The sequence below is a fragment of the Schistocerca serialis genome, chromosome 8 (assembly GCF_023864345.2).
Source record: "Schistocerca serialis cubense isolate TAMUIC-IGC-003099 chromosome 8, iqSchSeri2.2, whole genome shotgun sequence".
NCBI classification, from domain to species: domain Eukaryota; kingdom Metazoa; phylum Arthropoda; class Insecta; order Orthoptera; family Acrididae; genus Schistocerca; species Schistocerca serialis.
Genome location: NC_064645.1, coordinates 52459844 through 52484101, shown reverse-complemented (window position 1 = coordinate 52484101; position 24258 = coordinate 52459844). Strand labels below are relative to the sequence as shown.

At 40.2% G+C, this 24258-nt stretch overlaps 1 protein-coding gene across 8 annotated transcripts in view; it reads right to left on the bottom strand.

Moving 5' to 3' along the window:
• LOC126416105 (gastrula zinc finger protein XlCGF17.1) overlaps positions 1 to 21435 on the bottom strand; it is a 172526-nt gene extending 151091 nt beyond the window's left edge. For 5 of the 8 annotated variants that reach the window (XM_050083607.1, XM_050083609.1, XM_050083610.1 and 2 more), the window contains exons 1-2: positions 21226 to 21433; positions 17204 to 17299 (exon numbers count right to left, since the gene is read on the bottom strand). Coding sequence is in view for 4 of the 8 variants with exons in the window: in XM_050083611.1 (XP_049939568.1) it covers positions 17204 to 17233 (30 nt within the window). In the remaining 4 variants the exon portion in view is untranslated. Of the gene's footprint in view, positions 1 to 17203; positions 17300 to 21225 lie in introns of all 8 variants that reach the window. The other 3 variants (XM_050083613.1, XM_050083612.1, XM_050083606.1) reach the window with 2 other exon arrangements.
• Positions 21436 to 24258: the final 2823 nt, after the last annotated feature.

Genomic DNA, 24258 nt, shown 5'->3' with positions numbered 1-24258 from the left:
GCTCCCGGGATTGGAATGACTCCTTACCCTCTCCCTTAAAACCCACTTCCTTTCGTCTTTCCCTCTCCTTCCCTCTTTCCTGATGAGGCAACAGTTTGTTGCGAAAGCTTGAATTTTGTGTGTAGGTTTGTGTTTGTTTGTGTGTCTCTCAACCTGCCAGCGCTTTCGTTCGGTAAGTCACCTCATAAATTATTTAACAATTACATTGCAGACCCATACACAGTCCCTGATACACTTACACATGGAATAACTTATCTGAAACCTAAAGATCAAGCAGACACAGCAAACCCAGCAAAATATCGCCCCATAACATGCCTACCAACAATATACAAAATATTAACTTCAGTCATTACACAGAAATTAATGACACATACAACACAGAACAAAATTATAAATGAAGAACAAAAAGGCTGCTGCAAAGGAGCACGAGGATGTAAAGAGCAACTGATAATAGATACAGAGGTGACATATCAAGCTAAAACTAAACAAAGGTCGCTACACTACGCATACATTGATTACCAAAAAGCTTTTGATAGTGTACCCCACTCATGGTTGCTACAGATATTGGACATATACAAAGTAGATCCTAAATTGATACAGTTCCTAAACATAGTTTTGAAAAATTGGAAAACCACACTTAATATCCAAACAAATTCAAACAATATCACATCACAGCCAATACAGATTAAGCGTGGAATATACCAAGGAGACTCATTAAGTCCTTTCTGGTTCTGTCTTGCTCTGAACCCACTATCCAACATGCTAAATAATACAAATTATGGATATAATATTACTGGAACATACCCACACAAAATCACACATTTGCTATACATGGATGATCTAAAACTACTGGCAGCAACCAATCAACAACTCAACCAATTACTAAAGATAACAGAAGTATTCAGCAATGATATAAATATGGCTTTTGGAACAGACAAATGTAAGATAAATAGCATAGTCAAGGGAAAACACTAAACAAGAAAATTACATGTTGGATAACCACAGTGACTCCATAGAAGCAATGGAAAAACAGATGCCTATAAATATATAGGATACAGACAAAAAATAGGAATAGATAATACAAATATTAAAGAAGAACTAAAAGAAAAATATAGACAAAGACTAACAAAAATACTGAAAACAGAACTGACAGCAAGAAACAAGACAAAAGCTATAAATACTTATGCTATACCAATATTGACCTACTCACTTGGAGTAGTGAAATGGAGTAACACAGACCTAGAAGCACTCAATACACTTACACGATCACAATCCCACAAATATAGAATACATCACATACATTCAGCAACTGAAAGATTCACATTAAGCAGAAAGGAAGGATGAAGGGGATTCATTGACATAAAAAACCTATATTATGGGCAGGTAGACAATTTAAGAAAATTCTTTATAGAACGAGCAGAAACTAGCAAAATACACAAAGCAATCACTCATATAAATACATCGGCTACACCACTGCAATTTCATAACCACTTCTACAACCCTTTAGATCACATAACATCAACAGATACAAAGAAAGTAAATTGGAAAAAGAAAACACTACATGGCATGCACCCGTATCATCTAACACAGCCACACATCGATCGAGACGCATCCAACACATGGCTAAGAAAAGGCAATATATACAGTGAGACGGAAGGATTCATGATTGCGATACAGGGTCAAACAATAAACACCAGATATTACAGCAAGCATATTATTAAAGATCCCAATACCCCAACAGATAAATGCAGACTTTGCAAACAACAAATAGAAACAGTAGATCACATCACAAGTGGATGTACAATACTAGCAAATACAGAATACCCCAGAAGACGTGACAATGTAGCAAAAATAATACATCAACAACTTGCCATAAAACATAAACTAATAAAACAACACATTCCCACATACAAGTATGCACCACAAAATGTACTGGAGAATGATGAATACAAATTATACTGGAACAGAACCATTATAACAGATAAAACAATACCACATAACAAACCTGACATCATACTCACCAATAAAAAGATGAAATCAACACAACTAATCGAAATATCCATACCCAATACAACAAATATACAAAAGAAAACAGGAGAAAAAATTGAAAAATACATCCAACTGGCTGAGGAAGTCAAGGACATGTGGCATCAGGATAAAGTTGACATTATACCAATTATACTATCAACTACAGGGGTCATTCCACACAATATCCACCAGTACATCAACACAATACAGCTACATCCAAACTTATATATACAACTACAGAAATCTGTAATTATTGATACATGTTCAATGACCCGAAAGTTCCTAAATGCAATGTAACATATACTGTACAGTTAAAAGGAAGTCATGCTTGATGAAGGTCCGCGTCACTTTCCATTTTTAACCAGACCTAAGGTCTGAGAAAGGAAAGAAGATAATAATAATGTCATCTGGCTCAACGACTTGGTCTAAGTCTTTCAACTGGACACTACTTCAGCAACATGCATTTCCTTGAGCCAGTAGCATCTGGTGTTGCCAGATGTCGCCCATACAAGTACTAACAATGCCCATCATGTCTTAACTTCAGTGACCGAGCAAGAACCAGTGTAACTAACGTGGCACCGCCACTGGTTCAACAATTTAAAAAAATAATGTGAAGATGCAAATTTGTTCTTAACAACTTTTAGAGTATTCTTTATTAGTATCTTAGTTAACTGATATTTGTTCAAAAACTTACTAAAAACGTTGAATATATCACTGCACGAAACTACCACCATTGGGGATTTTTATTTAAAGCACAAGAGAACACTACAGACATTTTACTTGTTCACAATACTTCACTTCAGGCCAGGAATGCTTTTCATTTTGAGCCAATGAATGTTTTGACAACTGCTTAAGTCTTTGTTACTGCAGTAACTGTGGTGTCACCGCCAGACACCACACTTGCTAGGTGGTAGATTAAATCGGCTGCGGTCCATTTAGTACATGTCGGACCCGTGTGTCGCCACTGTGTAATCGCAGACCTAGCGCCACCACAAGGCAGGTCTCGTGATACGAACAAGCACTCGTCCCAGTTGGACGGACGACCTAGCTAGCGACTAGATGTACGAAGCCTTTCTCTCTCATTAGCCGAGAGACAGAATAGCCTTCAGCTAAGTTAATGGCTACGAACTAGCAAGGCGCCATTAGCCTTACAGTGATTGTAATTAAAGTCTCCTGTGTATAGTCAAGAGCGATGTACCACAATGATTGATTAAAGATAAGTATTAATCCAGCTACGTACTTTTCTTCATAGCATTAATTACGTAGCCTGTTCCAGAATTCACGCCCGTCTGCGTTAGATAGCGTGCCTATCGGCCCCCTCAAAATAACACTGTGTCGGCACTTCTGTCGACACATCAGTAACCACCAGAAAGATCGCGGGAGGCGCACATCGGCATGGCGCGTCATGGACAGTAGTTGCCGCAAGTAAAGTCCCGTCCACCAGAGGGCACGCGAGAATTCTGCCATGCCCTCTGCCGGCGGAACAACAACTCAGGCAGTACGGGCCACGCCCAGTCAGTTTTTACATCGGGCATGCCTAGCAGACAGTTCCCGGTCTACACTATGTGAAGTGCGACGGACAACGTGAATCGTATTAATACACATTTGGCGATGAATAGGGTTGTTCTTTCGCGTGTTGCGTCGTCGTTCCGGTTTCGCAGCTTATCCACGGCATGGAGGATTTAGTAGTACGGGTTTTGGTTGAGCTGCAGACGGAGCTAATGGCAACCACAAAACAAGCGCTTCCGGCATTGCTCTCCACGCAGTCTGCTCCAGTGCCGTTCCCTCCTCCCTTTCCCCTGTATGACGAGACGGCGGAGGATTGGGGAGCATATGAACATCGCCTTCGGCAGCATTTCCAGGCGTTTCATGTTGCCAATGCGGAGGTATGTCGTGCTCTTTTCTTGTCTTGGATATCTCCCTCACTGTATCAAGTTTTGCGGCAGCTAGCGCCGTTGCAGGAACCCTCGTCCTTGTCTTTTGACGCATTGTGTTCCTTGCTGTCTTCATATTATCGCCGCCGCACGCATGTTGTGGTGGCTAGGGTCGAGTTCTATCAATGCAAGAAACAGCCCCATCAGTCTTACCGGGCGTGGGCTGCTACCCTGCACGGTCTTAATCACAAGTGTCATTTTATCACGGAGCAGTCGCGAGAGTCGTATGCCCACATTATGGTGCGTGACGTCATTGTTCGTTCGGCCCCTGATAGGGAGGTCCGGCAACGGGCCCTGCAGTTGGAAGACCCTTCCCTTGAGGAAGTCCTGTCCATTGCTCAATCGTATGAACTCTCTCATGCCGCCAGTCAACAGTTGGAAGCAGCAGTTCAGGGCGGCGTGGCCGTGTCCACTGTGTCTGGGCTGGACGACGCGCAAGCAGTACAATGCGGCCGTTACGGCGCGTAAACAGAGTTCCGGCCGCCGGCCCGTTACCGTCCTGTACGTCGTGCTATATACATCATGATCGGTCAGAGTGCCCCCAGTGTTGGGCGGTTTGTTGCAAATGTAATAAAAAAGGACACATTGCTAAAGTTAGCTGCTCAGCCTCAAAAGAAACGAAGGAAGCAGGTACAGAGGACATGGACATTGACATTCAGGAAGTTGCATGCGAGCGAGCGTTCACCTCATTGAAGAGCCTCCTCACGTCAGTGCCTTGTTTGGCTACTTTTGACCCCAATAAGCCGTTGGTCCTGGCTACAGATGCTTCACAGTATGGGGTGGGGGCGGTCCTAGCCCATCACAACGCGGATGGCTCCGAGCAGCCACTGGCGTTTGCGTCTAAAACTTTTAGTCCTGTGCAGGCCCATTATTCCCAGGTGCAAAAAGAGGCTTTGGCCATTGTCTACACTGTTACCAAGTTTCACCCTTTCTTGTATGGCATGAAGTTTCAGTTAATCACTAACCATAAGCCATTAGTATCGTTATTTGGCCCCACCTCTCAGATTAGGGATAGGGCGGCCCACAGACTGCAGCACTGGGCCTTGTTTCTCTCTAAGTACCATTATGACATTCATTTTCGCCCTACCGGACAGCATGCCAACGCCGACACTCTGTGGGCACGGATCCTAAGTTCGATCGGGAGGAGATTATGTGTTTTCATTTGGACGTGGCATCCCGTCAAGTGGTTGATGGCTTCCCAATCACTAGTTCTAGAGCCGCAAGGGAAACGGCAGCTGACCCAGTTCTCCAGCAAGTAGTTCGCCTCGTTCAGCACGGGGTGGTCGTCCCGACCTCCAGGCCGGGCCTCGGACCCCCTTCGTAATTATTTTGTTCTACGAGACCACCTCTCAGTCTTGGAAGGAGTTCTCCTTCTGGCTACCGATGATACAGCTCCTCGCATGGCTGTTCCTGCAAGTTTGCGAAGGGAGGTCCTCACGTTATTACATGAGGGGCACTGGAGCGTTTCCCGTACTAAAACCTTAGCTTGCAGACGAGTATTGGCCCCGTATTCACAGAGAAATTGAGCACTTGGTGGCCGCATGTTCCCAGTGTGCGAGCAAATAGGCGTCTCCCGGGTCAGCGTTCTCTTCATGGCTGCCTGCAACCCAGGCATGGGAACATGTTCACATAGATTTTGCGGGCCCGTTTCTCAATGGCTTTTGGCTCATTGTCATTGATGCTTATTCCCGATTCCCAAATGTGGTTTGCTGCTCCTCAACCACTTCAGAAATTGCAATCCAGGCACTCGCAAAAATCTTTTCTGGGGAAGGTCTGCCAGTCACCCTGGTATCGGACAATGGACCTCAGTTTATTTCGCGGACCTTCCACGATTTTTGTAGGCGCTTCGGTATTCGTCACGTTTGCTCTCCCCCCTTTCATCCACAATTGAATGGGGAAGCCGAGTGCATGGTGCGCATGTTTAAGATGCAGATGAAAAAGTATCTGCACGAATTTCCTGTGGAGGAGGCATTGACGTTTTTCCTGACGGCATACTGAACCACACCAATGGGCAAATGCAGCCCCGCAGAGCTCCTCCACGGGTGCCAACCTAGGACTCTGCTGCACCTCCTCCAGTCTGGTCCTCGCCAGTCTGGTCCTCGCCAGTCTTCGCAAAACGGGGTACCCGGCTTCCCACCGGGTATGTCGGTCTGGGCACATGGGTTTGGTCACTATCCACGTTGGATACTGGCGGTGGTCCTGCGCCGCAATGGCCGCCGGCACTATACCTTGCACGTGGGGGACGGGGAGGTACGTCATCACCAAAATCAGCTACGTCCACGTCTGGGCACCTTCCCTCCGACCCCTCAGGCGCCGGCTTCCTCATTGCCGGCACCCATGTTGTTTTCTCAGGGGACACTACCGCCCCTCCCACCTGTGACTCCGCCACACTGTGATGGTTCTCAGCCTTGGCGACCTCCAGTAGCTCCAGCACCGGCATCGCCATCGTTAGAGATGCCCTGGCGAGAGCCGGCCCCCCTCGCAGGTCCGGTTTCTCAGGAGGCTGGTTCACCTGTGCCGTGCCTCCCCATCATCCCCGCCACTGGGTCTTGCCCCTCACGAGGTGGAACGGGATCCGGAAATCGACAGCTTGTTGCCCGTTCTGCCCCGGGCTCTGGCGGTGGGACGACGGGGGCCTCTTTGTGTAGGTCACTTCCCACCGTATTTGAAGGTTCCGGCTCGAGGGTTGGCAGATCCCAGACTCCAGCATTCCAATGGAAGTGGAGGTCATCGCTACTGCACGACACTTCACCTTCCGATGCAGAGGATCACAGTGGCTTCACCCCCCGAAAGAGAAGGAGTGTAGTAGCCACCAGAAAGATCGCGGGAGGTGCACATTGGCACTGCGCGTCATGGACAGTAGTTGCTGCAAGTAAAGTTCCGTCCACCAGAGGGCACACGAGAATTCAGCCGCGCCCTCTGCCGGTGGAACAACTACTCAGGCAGCACGGGCCGTGCCCAGTCAGCTTTTACATCGGGCATGCCTAGCAGACAGTTCCCGGTCTACACTATGTGAAGTGCAACGGACAATGTGAATCACGTTAATACAGTTACTATTTTTCCATGGGTCATGCCATGGTGGCTACACATCTGATATTAATCCCCAAGATGTCTTTTGGCATTTGAGGCAACTTCAACCTCTTCCAATGCTGTTTGTCCCTGGAAAAACTTTCACCACAGTTCAGGCTCCATGTATAACTGAAGATTTTCCTTCATTTTATCGACATTTATTATTGTTGTAGCTATGGCCAAGTCACATTCAGTCACAAATGCTGGACAAGCTGAGTCACAAAAGGACCCCCCCCCCCCCCCTTCTCTCTCTCTCTCTCTCTCACACACACACACACACACACACACACACACACACACACACACACACAGAGAGAGAGAGAGAGAGAGAGAGAGAGAGAGAGAGATAATTTTTTGGTTGATAGGAGTGTTACTACTTAGCCACAGGCAATAAAATTTTAGCAAGTGACAAAAGATGGTAAAACTGACAAGTCTGATGTGGGAAAGGTGGTCTCAAGTTAATTGGTCTCTACATACCGCAAGCATTATAAGTAACAAAATGATAAATCTGGAAGAGGAATTAAAATTAAAGTGTTTTAGATTTGCCTATGATATAATTGCCAGAGACAGCAGGGGGCTTGGAACAGCACTTGAGCAGAATGGGTAGAGACTAGATGAATAGATCAGGTAACTAATGAAGTAGTACTGAATCTAATCATAAAGAGGGGAAATTTATGGTACTATAGTTACAAGACGAACATCAACAGAAGTAAAACTAAGTTAATGGGGTATAGTGTTGCGGTCTATGGTCAAAAACTGGTTTCATGCCACTCTCCATGCTACTCTATCCTATACAAGTATCTATGTCTCTTCATAGTTACTGCAATCCATCTCAATATGAACCTGCTTACTGTGGCCAATTCTTGGAGAGCCTTTATGTGTTTTATTCCACCATCTGCACTCCATTACCAAACAGATGATTCCTTGATATCTCAGGATTTGTCCCATCACATGATAACTTTTTTTAGTCAAATAGCACCATAAATTTCCCTTCTGTATGATTAGACTCAGTACCGCTTCATTAGTTACCTGATCTATTCATCTAGTCTTCAGCATTCACCTGTAGCAACAGATTTTAAAAGATTTTGTTCTCTCTGAACTGTTTATCATTCGTTTTTCATTTCCATACTAAGCTACATTCTGACAAATACCTTCATAAAATATGCCCTAACACTTCATTTTGTATTTAAAGACAACAATTTTCTCTTTTTCAGAAAAGCTTTTCTTGCTATTGTCAGTCTCCATTTTAGATCATACCTATTTTGCTGTTCAAGTAGGAAACTCATCTACCACTTTTAATTTCTTGCTTCCTAATTTAATTTCCTTGACACTGCCTGATTTAATCATATTCCACTGCATTTGTGTTATTTTTGTAGATATTCAATTTTAATTTCTCTTCAAGACACTATCCATTTCATTGAACTGGTTGTCCAAGTCCTTTGCAGTCTCTGAAAACTGTTACTAACAGTTAATTTCTTCTTGCTGCATTTTATTTCCTTTCCAAATTTCTCCTTGTTTTTCTTTATTACTTCCTCAATATACAGGCTGAATTACCTCCCCCCCCCCCCCCCCCAGTCACTTGTATGGGTGCCCGGATTAAGTTGTCCAACAAAGTCTATTAGGCATTGCCTTTTTGCCTATTCCCAAAGCTACCTACCATTCAGCCTTTAATTCATTCCTTTCCCCTTTTTCAGTCAGTTGTTGGCTAATGCTCCCTTTAAAACTCTCAACAACCAGAGGTTGTTGCAATTTATTCATTTCCTATTTCCTTACTTCTGTTTTAATCTGCAGTTCATAACCAATAAACTGGTCAGAGTCCACAACTGGCCCTGGAAATGTACTGTAGTTTAAAACCTGATTTGGAAATGTCTGTCTTATCATTTCAGAATCCATTTGAAATCTTCTAGGTCTCTTCCACATATGCAACCTCCTTTCACGATTCTTAAACCAAGTGTTAGTAACGATTAAATTGTGCTGTGTTCAATGTTCTACCAATCAGCTTCTTGTTTCATTATTTCCCCCAAGTTAATATTTTCCTATATCTTCCTTTAATTTCCTTGTTTCCAATCAAAACTAAATTACCACCGAGCGAAATGGTGCATTGATTAGCACACTGGACTCACGTTCAGGTAGATGACTGGGCAAACCCCCATCTGACCATTCTGATTTAGATTTTTGTGATTTCCCTAAATTGCTTCAGCCAAATGCTGGGATGGTTCCTTTGAAAGGGTATAGCCAATTTCCTTCCCCATCCTCCTCTTGTCTGACAGGGCCAATGACCTTGCTGTTTGGTCCCCTCCCCCAAATCAAGTAACTAACCAACCAACCAGCCCCAACCAACTACATTACCACCTTCCTTACCAATACGAGTAGGCTACATTTTATCATCACATCACACATTCTTTCAATAACTTATTCATCTGAGGCACAGGTAGGCATATGAACTTTTACAAATGTGGCAGGTATTGGCTTTTTGTCTTCTTGGATGTAGTCCTTTTAAAACAGGAAAAGCTCAAGGAATTAGAATAGCAAATGAGGAACTAAGCTAGTAGTTAAGTTCTGCTATTCAGGCACAAAAATGCAGAAGAAATTAGATTAGGAAATGAGAAACTAAAATCAGTAGTTGTACTTTGCTATTTGACAGCAGAATAGCTGAGAATGGCCAAATTAAAGAGGATACAAAATGCAGACTGGCAATAGCATTATCATATTAAAATTTAAGTGATAGGGAGTCTTTTCTGAAAGTATTTATTTGGAGTATAGTATCCTACAGACATAAAATGTGGTTGATAAACAGTATATACAAAAATGTAGCAGCATTTAAAATGGGGTACTAAAGAACAATGCTTAAGATTAGATTGGCAGATTGAGTAACTAACAAAGAGGTATAGGATTCCATTAAGAAAATGACAAATTATATGATAAAACTTGACTAAAACATGGAACAGGATTATGGAACCATGAACTAATGAGTTAATGAGACAACTGATAATGCTTCTTTCTAACAACTTTCTTTCTTTTTTTTCTTTTCTTTTTTTACGACGATGACATAATTCTCAGTGCATTGCAACTGCTAACTACAACCCCTCAGTAAATGAAGCTAGCTATCCTCACTGAGAGTAGATATTTGTCATAAAAGATGCTTTCACTGAACTGCTCCTCTCCCTAGTGACACTTGCTCCACCTCCAACCCTATTTAATATTAACCAAATAAAAATGTGTGCATTAAGCAGAAATTAGAAGACTTCAGGCTGCCGAAGCTTTGTGCTTAACCCTGCCATTAATAACAATAATAATAATAAAACAGTGTGGGACCTACAGCAATGTATCAGTGATTACACAGTTACTGTTGTGTTGTGCTGTTTATCAGTTTCTTTATTTGTTGCAAAGGGAATAACAAAGCAACTTCTGGTCCATTGCAAGAACTACCTACAACTTGGAGAAGGCATTTTCATGAGATAGTTACGCACAAAAGATGTGTATCTCTCAATTTTACTGTCATAGATGAATGGTGCAAAGTACATGTGTAGTAGGTGGACTACTTGACGAAGATGAAGTTGATATTTGTGTTTCACAGGCTGTAACCTCCCCCACACTGTGTGACATGTTTTGCTATTATTTAAAAAATACATATAATTATTGGTAACTAACTAAATCAGCATTACAGTCTAACAAAATGGTGATATTGGTATTGATCTTTTAAAAACAGTGTACAAGGTGTAAAACTTTGCTTCCACCATTTTTTCCCAACATTTGAGGCTTTAATGAAACAAACTGGTTACACAGGTATCATTCAAAGCATTTTCCATTGCTGGCCACTACTTTCTCCCATCTTTTGGGCAGTGCACGAATCCCATGTCTAAAAAATTGTTCGTCTTTTGAAGCGATCCACGAATCGATCCAATTTGTGACTTCCTCATGAGATCATAAGTGTTGGTCAACCAGGCCATGCTCCATTGACCTAAACAGGTGATAGTTACAGGGATCAATGTCTGGAGAATACAGCGGGTGAAGTAAGATTTCCCATTTTAATGTTTCCAAGTATGTTTTGACATCTTTTGCAATGTGGGGCCGAGCGTCGTCATGCTGCAAAATCACTTTATCGTGCCTCTTGCTGTATTACGGCCTTTTGTCTTTTAATGCTCTGCTCAAACACATTAATTGCGATCAATAACGAGCACCTGTGATTGTTTCACTTGGTTTTAACACCTTATAGTACATGATGCCGAGCTGGTCTCACCAAATGCAGAACACAATCTTGGAGCCGTGAATATTCAGTTTGGTCATCGAGGTGGAAGCATGGCCGGGATATTTCCATGAATTTTTCCGTATAGGGTTATCATAATGAAACTATTTTACAGCCCCAGCCACAATGCGGTGCAGAAATCCCTTCCGTTTTTGCCTCTGAAGCAGCTGTTTGCAAACACACAAACGCCGTTCAATGTCTTTTTGTTTCAGCTCACACGGGACCGAAGTTCCTTCTTTCTGAATCATGCCCATAGCCTTGAGACATTTTGAAATGGCTTGCTGTGTCACTCCCACTAATCATGCAAATTCTTCTTGAGTTTGACACGAGTCTTCGCCCAGCAATGTCTCCAATTCTGCATCTTCGAAAACATTTTCTCTTCCACCACTATGCCACTCTACTACGTTAAAAATCACCGTTCTTGAAATGTTGAAACCACTCACAACATGTTCTTTCACTAATAGCATCCTTACCATACGTACTTGAGGGCATTCGATGAGACTCAGCTGCTATTTTCTTCATACTGAAACAAAACAGTAACACCTCCCGCAAACGATGAGAAATAGGCTCGTAAACTGACATTTTCAATCACGAACAACTTTATGATGCAGACACAAATTGACTTATGTTTGAATGAAGTCATGTTGTCCGAGGTCCCAGCTAACTGCATGATGTCTGCTGCATGCTGATGTTTCTTTCGACCACTACTAACCGTTGTCGCCACCAATCGGCAAACTGCGGAAGCAAAGTTGTACACTTTGTAGTTTTGTAACTAAAACATAATTGAACCATTTTTTTGTAGCCCTCAGAAAATTTAATTTTACCCCTGAAAGGAGTAACTAATCCTAGGTGTTGTGCAGCCCCTCAATGATTATTCTTTTCCGTACACTACAGCGTCATCGGCAGACTCCTGCTCGTGCTACCCACCATATCATTTATGTTTACAAAGGACAAGAGTGGTCCTATCCCATTTCACTACGGTACTCCTGATGATACCATTGTCTCTGATGAATGCTCATCATCAAGGACAACGTGCTCGGTTTTATTACTTAAGAGCATTCAAGCGACTCCAGTAACTGGAGAACTATTCAGTATGCTCACACCTTTGCTAACAGTCTGCATTGGGGCACCATGTCAAACATTTTGCAGAAATCTATAAATATGGAATCTGCTTGCTGTCCTCCGTCCATAGTTCACAGAATATGGTGTAAGGAAAGGGAAAGCTGAGATTTGCACGAGCAATGCTTTCCAAATCTGTGCTGTTTTTTGGAGCTCATCCAACAAGGAATATAAAAAAGGCAAATAATTCAAAATGCTACAAATAAGTTGCTGGAATGATTGTGCTGCATTGAAAAGATCAAATAGCATCTTCAAAAATTCAAAAAGTCTAATTGGCATTATCACAGCTGTTTTAGGCACTACTAATGGCATAACAGGTATGTGGTGACAAGCTCAGAAAAGGTCAATTTTAGAGAAAAACTGTTTGAGAGTTGGCAGCTGAAATCTTTTAAATGAGGTGCTGGGTGCAGTCTGGCACAGTGACAGAATTTAAAACTCAGTCTCCACAGGGATTATAGTTTCCATCTTTCTTTTGAACATGATGGAGAAGAACAGACCAGCAGCTTTTAGAAGAACAACATATTCCAAGGCTGATAATCTCTTAAAATTCAAGTTTACCTTGAGCAAATTTTTATGGTGATAAGCACCCAGCTTGGGCATGCACTGGAGGTCCTATAGTTATTATTGTGTATTCTACATCTACATCTACATCTATACTCCACGAGCCACCTTACGGTGTGTGGCGGAGGGTACTTATTGTACCACTATCTGATCCCCCCTTCCCTGTTCCATTCACGAATTGTGCGTGGGAAGAACGACTGCTTGTAAGTCTCCGTATTTGCTCTAATTTCTCGGATCTTTTCGTTGTGATCATTACGCGAGATATATGTGGGCGGTAGTAATATGTTGCCCATCTCTTCCCGGAATGTGCTCTCTCGTAATTTCGATAATAAACCTCTCCGTATTGCGGAACACCTTTCTTGAAGTGTCCGCCACTGGAGCTTGTTCAGCAGCTCCGTAACGCTCTCGCGCTGACTAAATGTCCCCATGACGAATCGCGCTGCTTTTCGCTGGATCATGTCTATCTCTTCTATTAATCCAACCTGGTAAGGGTCCCATACTGATGAGCAATACTCAAGAATCGGACGAACAAGCGTTTTGTAAGCTACTTCTTTCGTCGATGAGTCACATTTTCTTAGAATTCTTCCTATGAATCTCAACCTGGCGCCTGCTTTTCCCACTATTTGTTTTATGTGATCATTCCACTTCAGATCGCTCCGGATAGTAACTCCTAAGTATTTTACGGTCGTTACCGCTTCCAATGATTTACCACCTATGGCATAATCGTACTGGAATGGATTTCTGCCCCTATGTATGCGCATTATATTACATTTATCTACGTTTAGGGAAAGCTGCCAGCTGTCGCACCTGCATTAATCCTCTGCAAGTCCTCCTGGAGTACGTACGAGTCTTCTGATGTTGCTACTTTCTTGTAGACAACCGTGTCATCTGCAAATAGCCTCACTAAACGTAAGTGCGGAACCGTATCAAATGCCTTCCTGAAGTCCAGGAATACGGCATCAATCTGCTCGCCAGTGTCTACGGCACTGTGAATTTCTTGGGCAAATAGGGCGAGCTGAGTTTCACATGATCTCTGTTTGCGGAATCCATGTTGGTTATGATGAAGGAGATTTGTATTATCTAAGAACGTCATAATACGAGAACACAAAACATGTTCCATTATTCTACAACAGATTGACGTAAGCGAAATAGGCCTATAATTATTCGCATCTGATTTATGACCCTTCTTGAAAATGGGAACGACCTGCGCTTTCTTCCAGTCGCTAGGTACTTTACGTTCTTCCAGCGATCTACGATAAATTGCTGATAGAAAGGGGGCAAGTTCTTTAGCATAATCACTGTAGAATCTTAAGGGTATCTCGTCTGGTCCGGATGCTTTTCCGCTACTAAGTGATAGCAGTTGTTTTTCAATTCCGATATCGTTTATTTCAATATTTTCCATTTTGGCGTCCGTGCGACGGCTGAAGTCAGGGACCGTGTTACGATTTTCCGCAGTGAAACAGTTTCGGAACACTGAATTCAGTATTTCTGCCTTTCTTCGGTCGTCCTCTGTTTCGGTGCCATCGTGGTCAACGAGTGACTGAATAGGGGATTTAGATCCGCTTACCGATTTTACATATGACCAAAACTTTTTAGGGTTCTTGTTTAGATTGTTTGCCAATGTTTTATGTTCGAATTCGTTGAATGCTTCTCTCATTGCTCTCTTTACGCTCTTTTTCGCTTCGTTCAGCTTTTCCTTATCAGCTATGATTCGACTACTCTTAAACCTATGATGAAGCTTTCTTTGTTTCCGTAGTACCTTTCGTACATGATTGTTATACCACAGTGGATCTTTCCCCTCGCTTTGGACCTTAGTCGGTACGAACTTATCTAAGGCGTACTGGACGATGTTTCTGAATTTTTTCCATTTTTGTTCCACATCCTCTTCCTCAGAAATGAACGTTTGATGGTGGTCACTCAGATATTCTGCGATTTGTGCCCTATCACTCTTGTTAAGCAAATATATTTTCCTTCCTTTCTTGGCATTTCTTATTACACTTGTAGTCATTGATGCAACCACTGACTTATGATCACTGATACCCTCTTCTACATTCATGGAGTCGAAAAGTTCCGGTCTATTTGTTGCTATGAGGTCTAAAACGTTAGCTTCACACTAGCTTGTACACTAACTTCATTAAAACCATAATTATGTTTCTCTGTGAGAATGTTAAGATATTGCTTTAGCACATTTTGATATTTGGGGTGTGGATCCATCAAAAATACAAAACTGTCAGTAGGCACAACTGCAGAGCCAATACTAGCGATCAAAATTTATCAGCTGAGCAGATTTTTGGTTTGTGTGTCAAACAACAGATGACAAAAAAAAAAAAAAAAAGGCAGCAATAATAGGCTGGCAAACATCTGCAAGAAGAATGGCCACAGAGATCTTCTTCGAAGGCCTATTTTGAGGATCAGTGGGTGTTCACCACAGAACTGTTTGCAGCACACAGTTGCTGTTTCTCAACATTGTGATCTATTGTGTAGCTGGTAATTCGGAGATGTCTGCTCTGGAATCAAGCAAAAATCTAGGATTTGTGTTGCACTCAGTTATGAACAGATGGCAAAACGATTTAGCCTCCTCATGCAATGATGCGCCAAGTGGAGATAATACTAAATTTCTATCTGAGCATTAGCAAACTGTTGAGGAACAAATGAACATGGTGGTGGACATTTTCTCGCATTCTGATTCAATTTATGAGACCAAAACAAAGAATGCTTCTATGCATCCTGCGGTGATTACAAGCTGCTTCTCAATCGTATCCCAGTTTGTAGCTTCACAATCTGGCTCGTTAGTTCTGAAAGCTGCTTTTCCAGATGGGAAAGTCTGTCATTTTGAGATGGAGGCAAAACAGTTTCAGCACTATATACAAACTAACTGGGCATCACAATCTCTTCAATTCTGTCGGCCGCAGAAGCCACTGTATCGAGACTTACATCTTGATTAGCTGCTTTGATACGACATGTATTGGTTGGTAGTCATTGTTTGGCAAAAGCATGCATCTCTCTGACAAAAGTACATGCCCTTTTGTTTCCTTGTTCTACTTCAATTAGTAATTTTTTCACTTTACATGACATTCTTCAAACTCTGAGATAAGGTGTGTTTATAAGTATGTACATGGGGTAATCAGTAATGGTTTGGACATTAAACCTGAAATGAGCTCAGCAACTTTGCTATCTGGTGATTCCACAATGTAATGATATTTTGTCACTTCACTGTTCATATTTTCAGTAACAAATTAAGATTCTCCTCACAAAAATCATATTTTGATATTTTCCGTCAGAAGAGTGGTATTTTAAAAGCTACAAGCAATATTCCATGCTGCCATTGTTTCATGGTGGGTTTGCCATAAAATCGCATATTTAAATTAATGTAGTGCAACTGGAGTAACATCTATGATTTTTGTTTACTTGCAAACACATCATGGGTTCATCAGTTGGGGTTCTAGTAAAGGTAAATATCCATTTAGCACCACCAATTGAAAGTATAAACAGGAAAAACCTAACTATTTCAATATGTGTCAATATTTTTAAGAGAGCTTATATTTCACTGCATCAGTTACAGCAACGGTGCCAGTCATTATCACAATATGAGGTGAGGATATGTCTGCATAGCAATCTAAAGTAGATAAGCCCTCTGATGAAATTAGGAAATTACTTAACCACTACAAAGTTCAACGCACGGTGAGTGTTTTCAACAGTCTTGCTAGTAGAACACCACAATTTAAGAAGCAACTTTGTAAAGCTATTGTAATTTTTTTTTTATTTGGTTGGCGAAATTTTTACTGCAAATGAATAAGTGAAAATTGATCACAGTATTACAGAAATGAAACATAAGCTCACATGTTCATGCAAATTAAAACATACAAAATCATTTACAAGCTCTTATATTCAATTGTAAGATAAATATCAACTACTGTAATGGTATAAGACATGGCTTATAACCATGGAATAATTATGATTCCATTAGTCCATATCATTGTGACTGAGACCATTTACTGGTTACAGGATTTTGAAACAACAATAAATTTCTTTTGTGTTTTCTATTCGAAGCATTATTGCACATATTCCAAACTAGTAGATCATCTTGCTTTTACATGCCTTGATTTGTAACAAGTATATACAATAAACTGAACATTGTACATTGTTAGATCAATGCAGAAATCTGGCTGGTATATATTTAAATTTAAATCACAGTGCAATCTCTCAATATTTGACCATCTGACAATATGAATATACCAAACATTACCTGTGTTGTGTGCAGCCCAACATGTTCCATAGTTTATATTCTTGTGCTGCCCAAGACACTCTTCTGAGATCTGTGGCCTCATGAACTGGAATGTCACTGTAGCAGAAAAAAATAAGTTGCAATTGACTTCTAACCATATTACTGAGCAGCTGTATGGGAAAAGTGGGTAAATGTTAATTGGATTACATTAGATTCAGTTTTTGTTCCATAGACCCAAAAAATGAGATGATTCTCGTGGGTGTGGAACATGTCAGAAAGTATAATACAATACTTACTACCTGATCACCTGATCATTAGTCAGGAGATTGTCGAGATAGGTGAATGCAATGCGGCAAACTGGAACAGCTAATATTTATAGAATTAACATGCTGTCAGAATGAAATACTGTTAGGCACTATTAATAAATTTATCGTACACAAAATACCTAATCTTGACTGTTGTGACCAAGTGCTGTCAAAACTGAAATCTAACAGACATTTTTACTTTTGCTGGCTTAACAGTCTCTGTTAAGATATTCATCAATAGAGTAGAAGGAGTTGCCTATCAAAAAGTCTTTCAAACTCTGTTTAAACCATACTTTATCCTTATTGGGGGGGGGGGGGGGGGGGCATTCCTCCCATTTTTCAAAGTTTATGTCTGATATATGTACAGAATATGCAACAAAATACTCACTGTAGACTTGTACATCATCTGACATGAGTTTCCTGATTTCACCTTGCATTTTTAGCTTTTATGATGAAGGACATGTTAAATATTGCAAAGTGTGGCAGATACAGCATGAATGCAAAAATATGCTACAGGTCATTCTTTTACCACAAACCTTTATTTGTCATTCTCATTCAATGGCTTTGCCTACTCTCCACCCAATTATTACCTTTCAACTTAATCTATACTTCAGGCTACACTACAGATCAGTGTCACCATAACCAAGAACCAGCATCATACTCTAACCAGGACAGACTGCATACAGACGTACAGGGTGACTGGTCAGTCGAGGAATATCTCTGAGTTCGTAATTTTATTCTGAAATTGTTCTTGTATGCACTTCAACCAAGCTACCAACACGAGTTCCTGAAGTATCGGCATGTGAAGCAAGACTGTCCTTCAGGATTAAAAAGCTCATTCCAGTAAAAGCTGCTGACAGCAGATGCCTTCGGCATGCTGAATAAAGTGGTGTACCCACACAACCGTGTTAACTAATAAGGAATGTGGAAATCAAGTCACATGTGGGTGCCAGAGGATCTTTGAGGGCAGAGTGCAGCTGCTCACCTCTTTCGTGTTTGAACCTCCATACATGACAGATACTCTCCCTCTTCCATGAATGGCTACTGGCCACACAAATGTAAATTGCCACCACTCACAGTTCCTATTCTCTTCATTTATTTCTCCACTCTTGTAGACTGGCCATCAACCTTTATCTGTGGCCCCAAGATGAGCCCTTCACCACCAAGAACACAGACCAGGTTTTCTTCATTTAACTCTTATTTCATCACCTAATGCACACCCATTCTGCTTCTCATCCTGTACACCTAACTGCATACACTGATGAACTTTACCACCCCCCCCCCCCAACTGATCCAGTATCAACCATTTTGTGTTACACAAAAGACTCCCTCCATATCTCAGAAATGAAATACCAGCAGAGTAGCAAAAGACAAAGTTACAACAAGTAGTCTCCACACCGTGGAGAGGGTAAAAAATTTTCTGGTTTGCATAAGTTCCCAAGTTTTTTTTATAAAGCTTGCTTACAGAAGTTCAGCATGCTGTTATCACTAATATAATTATTAAAACCTCAAATAATGGCAAATATCCAGAACATTTCAACTATTTCTAGTCTCACCAGTGCATAAGAAAGGAGACGGAATCTTCAGATAACTACCAACCTATATCACTTATATCTATAACAGCCAAAATAATAGAGCATTGCACACATAAAAAGATGAGCCAATATTTTGAATGTAATGATATACTTTGCTTCTCACAACACAAACTGAATGTGGCTGATGATAATTTGATTCTATTTATCCATGATAAGCAATTATATATGATGCACTGAAATATCAGAAAATAATATGCTGAACACAAAAAGTGAGAAAGTGTTACCTGTGTACAAACAAACAAAAAATGCATGTTCAATAAATATGGTCAACGAGATTACTTAGCCTTGTGACCTATGTCTTGGGGGTCAACCAGGAAATGATCACAGCACATTTTACCTATAAAGTTGTGAAAACACTTTAAAACTTCACATATTGGAAATACAAATTCGACATAATGGCCTGCTGACCTTTGTAATATTAGTCCCTAAACAATTCTTGCAATACATAAGCATTATACTGAATATTCTAGTATCTAGTGAATCAAACACATGAGACAATGATGATAAATATTCAACAAATGAAACATAACAACCAATACTCAAAACTTAATTATTCTAGTGAAGATCTATAATGCTACCAATCCTATTTTGAGATTACTACGGGCATGGTTATCATGAATCTTAAATCCAGTCCTGAATTATGACTAAATTGGCCGCAAACAGCCTTGTGAAACAAGGAGATACGGGAGTTTGTGGCAAGGAAGTTGTGCTGCTACGATAACTCTAATCTGTATAATTCAGAAAAGCAAATGTTGGAGGGAAGAACCCAGATCACATAGGTTTATTTATTTTATTGAAATCTAGCATGCTGGTCTCAGTAGCCACTGGGTGGTCAATTCTGCTCTTGTAATGGTTTGTCTGTGGCCTTTCATTATTGTGCACAGCTGATTGGTGCTCATGACCACACAAAATGTGCAGAAATTGCAGCAGAGCTGGAATATGACATGGCTGCTTTTTACGTGGCTCTGCCACTGATGGTATAGGATAAGCCTGTGACAGGACTAGAGTAGTATGTGCCAGGGGGGTGTATCAGACAGATATTGCATCCGAAGTTTTCCATTGGGATTTGAACCAAGTGGCAAGACATTGGGAAAAGGTGTGGCATAAGGATGGGCAAGTTTAAATATTTTTTAGGTTGGGTGGATGGCCGAAAACCAGTAATTACACTGTACACAGAAGCATTTTAGCTCATTCATCCTATGTGACTGTAATAATGAAATGTATTCTATGATTATATTTTATACTTTTGGTTACAAACAAATAATCCATTTCATTTAAGTATGGGCCACATACGACATAATTACCCTTATGGCACAATACTGTACAGATTGAAAGAATTACTTAGCACAAAACAGACCTACACTAACTGCCTGCAAGGATGATTTTGAAATGAGAGGGTAAGAGAATATATATCAATTGTGTCCTTTCACGAAATAAAGTTGGCTGATTGCATATTGTGATTCATCATTATCAGTTCGAGCGTGTAACATGCTTTTAATAATAATATCAGCAATATTATGCGGATTATTTTGTTTTTCCCAGCCCCTTCTCTAGTCCGCTCTCATCTGGCCCGATTACGTAGGTTTGAAATTCAGTACTTTTCTCGTCTGAGCTTCCAAGTAATAGTAATAGGAAGCAAAATGAACGATTAATAATCCATATTTTAGTCCAGTTGATGTTCAGTCACATTACAAAGGGTAAATTGCGTAGCCCATGCTACATGGATTGAAACACAGTATCACTTCATTTCTGTGACTGTGGTCATTTAATATCCTATCAGTTGTGAAAAGTGACCGAAATGTGATGTATATCAAGCCCAAAGGTCCTATTTCAACTGCTTATGTCACGTGCTGCTGACTTACAACGCAGCAATACATTCAAACCAGCTAATATAGCAGAGTTGTGTTTCACTTATATACATTTTTAGTTTTATATACAAAGTACGTTATTTATAGTTATACTTTAAAGCCGCCTTATCCACTGCTCTCACTGTACTTCGAAAATAATACAATTCGTCAACGTAATAGAACACAGCACTAACGTAAGCGACGCATTTCTTTTCCTTTATCATCTCAAAATATAGAAACATCCTTTTTTCCTTACTACTATAACCCTCACAGTTCTAGTTGATATTGAATAATACCTGTAAATGCAGAGTTTCACTAAGAACTTCCAAGCACTGGTGCTTCAAATCAGCAATAACGGAAGTATCACGGTCCTTCTTCTACTCGTTTTACACCCAAACTTTAAAATTTGTTTACAGCGGTACAACTTGTTTTGACTGAACGAAGTACCAAATGAGAAGAAATGAAATGCATAAACAGTCGAAAGATACTTCCATTAAATAGAGATATTTCTACTCTACGGTTACTTCAGTGGAATATCTGCCACTGGCTTTCTCAGAAATCAGGGCCGAAATGAAAATAATGACAGGCAAAACATTGCGAATAATAGCTTCGTATACCTGTTCTGTTCCATCGTTAGGGAGCCGGTTGAAAATACTTAATGGCTTAAGTTACCACCAAGTTTTTAAGAACGTGTTTAATCACACTATAAGTTTTGGAATAACGGTTTAAAAAACAAAGTTCTGACACAAACAGCAAATAACTCATCCCCACTCGATGGTATTCCAGATGAAGAGTAGCAACGTAAAAGCGTTGTAGTTCAAACAAAAATAAATTTATTTAGGCACCAAACTTTTGACGAAAATATAGTTTTCGCTTATGGAAAAATCACGAGTAGATATGAAGTTGGGACCTTATCAAATTTTTCTGAGACAATCTACGCATCAATACAAAAAGGAATGAATCAGATAAAACAATGTGGGAACATAGAATTTACTCCACAAGGGAAAGAACTGATTGACCCAGTGTAGTTCAAAAGCTAAATAATCTAAATGGAGCAGTTGCAAAAAAAACAGTATATTATTCCTTAATTTTAGAAGATTTTATAACTTGTAACGTTGAATAACTGTAATGTATGATTTTGTTGTTTTATACTTCCGTCCACTGTAGTATATGCTCAAATTTGTAGTTATTAACATATTTTATTCCTGTACACGTTATTTTAGTTTGTAATTATGAGCCTACCGTGTTTAGTTACGGGCAAGTGGGATAACTTTGTACCACGTTTTAACATTTTCTGAAAATTCTGGACACAAAATCAATTTCACAACGCAACAGACATTGTAACATTTTCCATCTATAGTTACTGAATGCCTGGAAAACCGAAAATGTGACTATGCCCTATTTGAGCAAAATTTCAATTTTAATGCCAGCACAAAATTACACAGTCATTCAGGATAACTTTAGACTAGTCTTTCAAAAAAAGAATTTTTCCTATATATAAAGTTCAATGCACAAATAGGCCAAGAAAAAAAAATACAAAACAACAGTAGGAAACTACCCGGCTCACAAAAGGACAAACAGAAATGGAGAAAGATTAATAGAACTATGCAAGGGTCATAACTTAAAATTAATGTCTACAAATTTCAAAAAACCTCCTAAGAAACAAAAAACATGGAAATCACCAAACACAAGTATTGGAGAGTTCCAGATAGATCACATAGCCATCACACACTATAATCAAAAAGAAATAATGAATGTGAGAGTTCGGAAAGGGGCAAACATTGTAACTGACCACTACTTATCGACAATCAAATTAAATTTCATACCACAAAGAAAGAAACAAATACAAAACAGGAAAACTCAAAAGATAGACGCAAACATCTTGAAAGAGAAAAGAGAAGAATTCTGTCAAAACATAGTTATATGTTCGGATAAATGGGAAGATATAAAAGAAGGAATGATAAGATCTGCTCAAGAAGTCGCAAAAATGAAAAAGAGAAAGAAACATGAATGGTGGGATGAGATATGTGAGGAAGCAATAGAACAAAGGATGAAGGCATGGAAGAAATGGCACTCAACCAAAAGTGATAAGGACTACCTGGAGTTCAAACAGCAAAGATCTTCTACAGCAAAACTCATTAGATCAGTAAAAAGACTATTTGAAAAGAACCAACTTACACAAATGGATGAAGATTTTAAGAGAAACAATAACAGATCCTTTTACAGCACATTCAGACAGAAACTACAAAAATATGTAGCACCAAATCTGTGTTTTAAAGATACCAGTGGAAAACTGGCAATGAATAATGAAGAAAATTGTGAAATATTAGCAAAATATTTTGAACAACTCCTCAACTGTCAGGAACCTGTTGAAAAATTACCAGCCAACACCCCAAACACAGTAAACAATAATTCTGAACCCCCATGCCTCATAGAAATCAGAGAAATCATTAAAAACCTTAAGAACAATAAAGCACCAGGGGAAGACATGATAATTGCAGAAATGTGGAAAAGTGTGGATAATACAACTCAAGAAAAACTGCTGGGAATAATCAATGAGATTTGGAGAACGGAACGTATACCGGAAGAATGGAAAACTGCATTAATGCACCCCATCTTCAAGAAAGGGGATAAAACCGATGCAAATAACTACAGAAGGATATCTTTACTTCCGGTAACGTATAAAATTCTATCTAAGGCCCTACAAAACAGATTGGAGAAACAACTTGATCAAGAAATTGGTGAATACCAAGCAGGCTTTAGGAAGGGAAGATCTTGTGTGGAGCAAATTTTAAACTTGAAGTTAATTATTAAATATAGACGATTAAGAGGAAAAGACATCTTTATCATGTTTGTTGACTTCAAGAAGGCGTACGACTCCGTTGACAGAACAACCTTGGTTAACATCCTTAGTGGAGCAGACAAGAAAACAGTCGCAATCGTCAAAGAAACACTTACGGATACCTATGCAAAGTAAAGTTCCGTGGTGAGGTATCCAGACCATTCAAAATCAGAACAGGATTAAGACAAGGAGATGGGTTGTCACCTACCCTATTCAACTGTGTGTTAGAAAAAGTTATTAGAGAGTGGAGGAAGAAAACGATTGAAGAAGGAATACAAAAAATCAGATTAGGAAGAATAAAGGATGGATTAGAAGTAGATTGTCTCGCTTTTGCTGATGACTTAGCGATTCTGGCAGGAAGTTTGGAAGAAGCAGTCAAACAGATCAATATTCTGAATGAAACAGCAGAAAAAGCAGGACTGAAAATCTCCTTTGAAAAGACTGAGTACCTAACCAATGTAAAAGAGGCACCGAACAATATGATTAC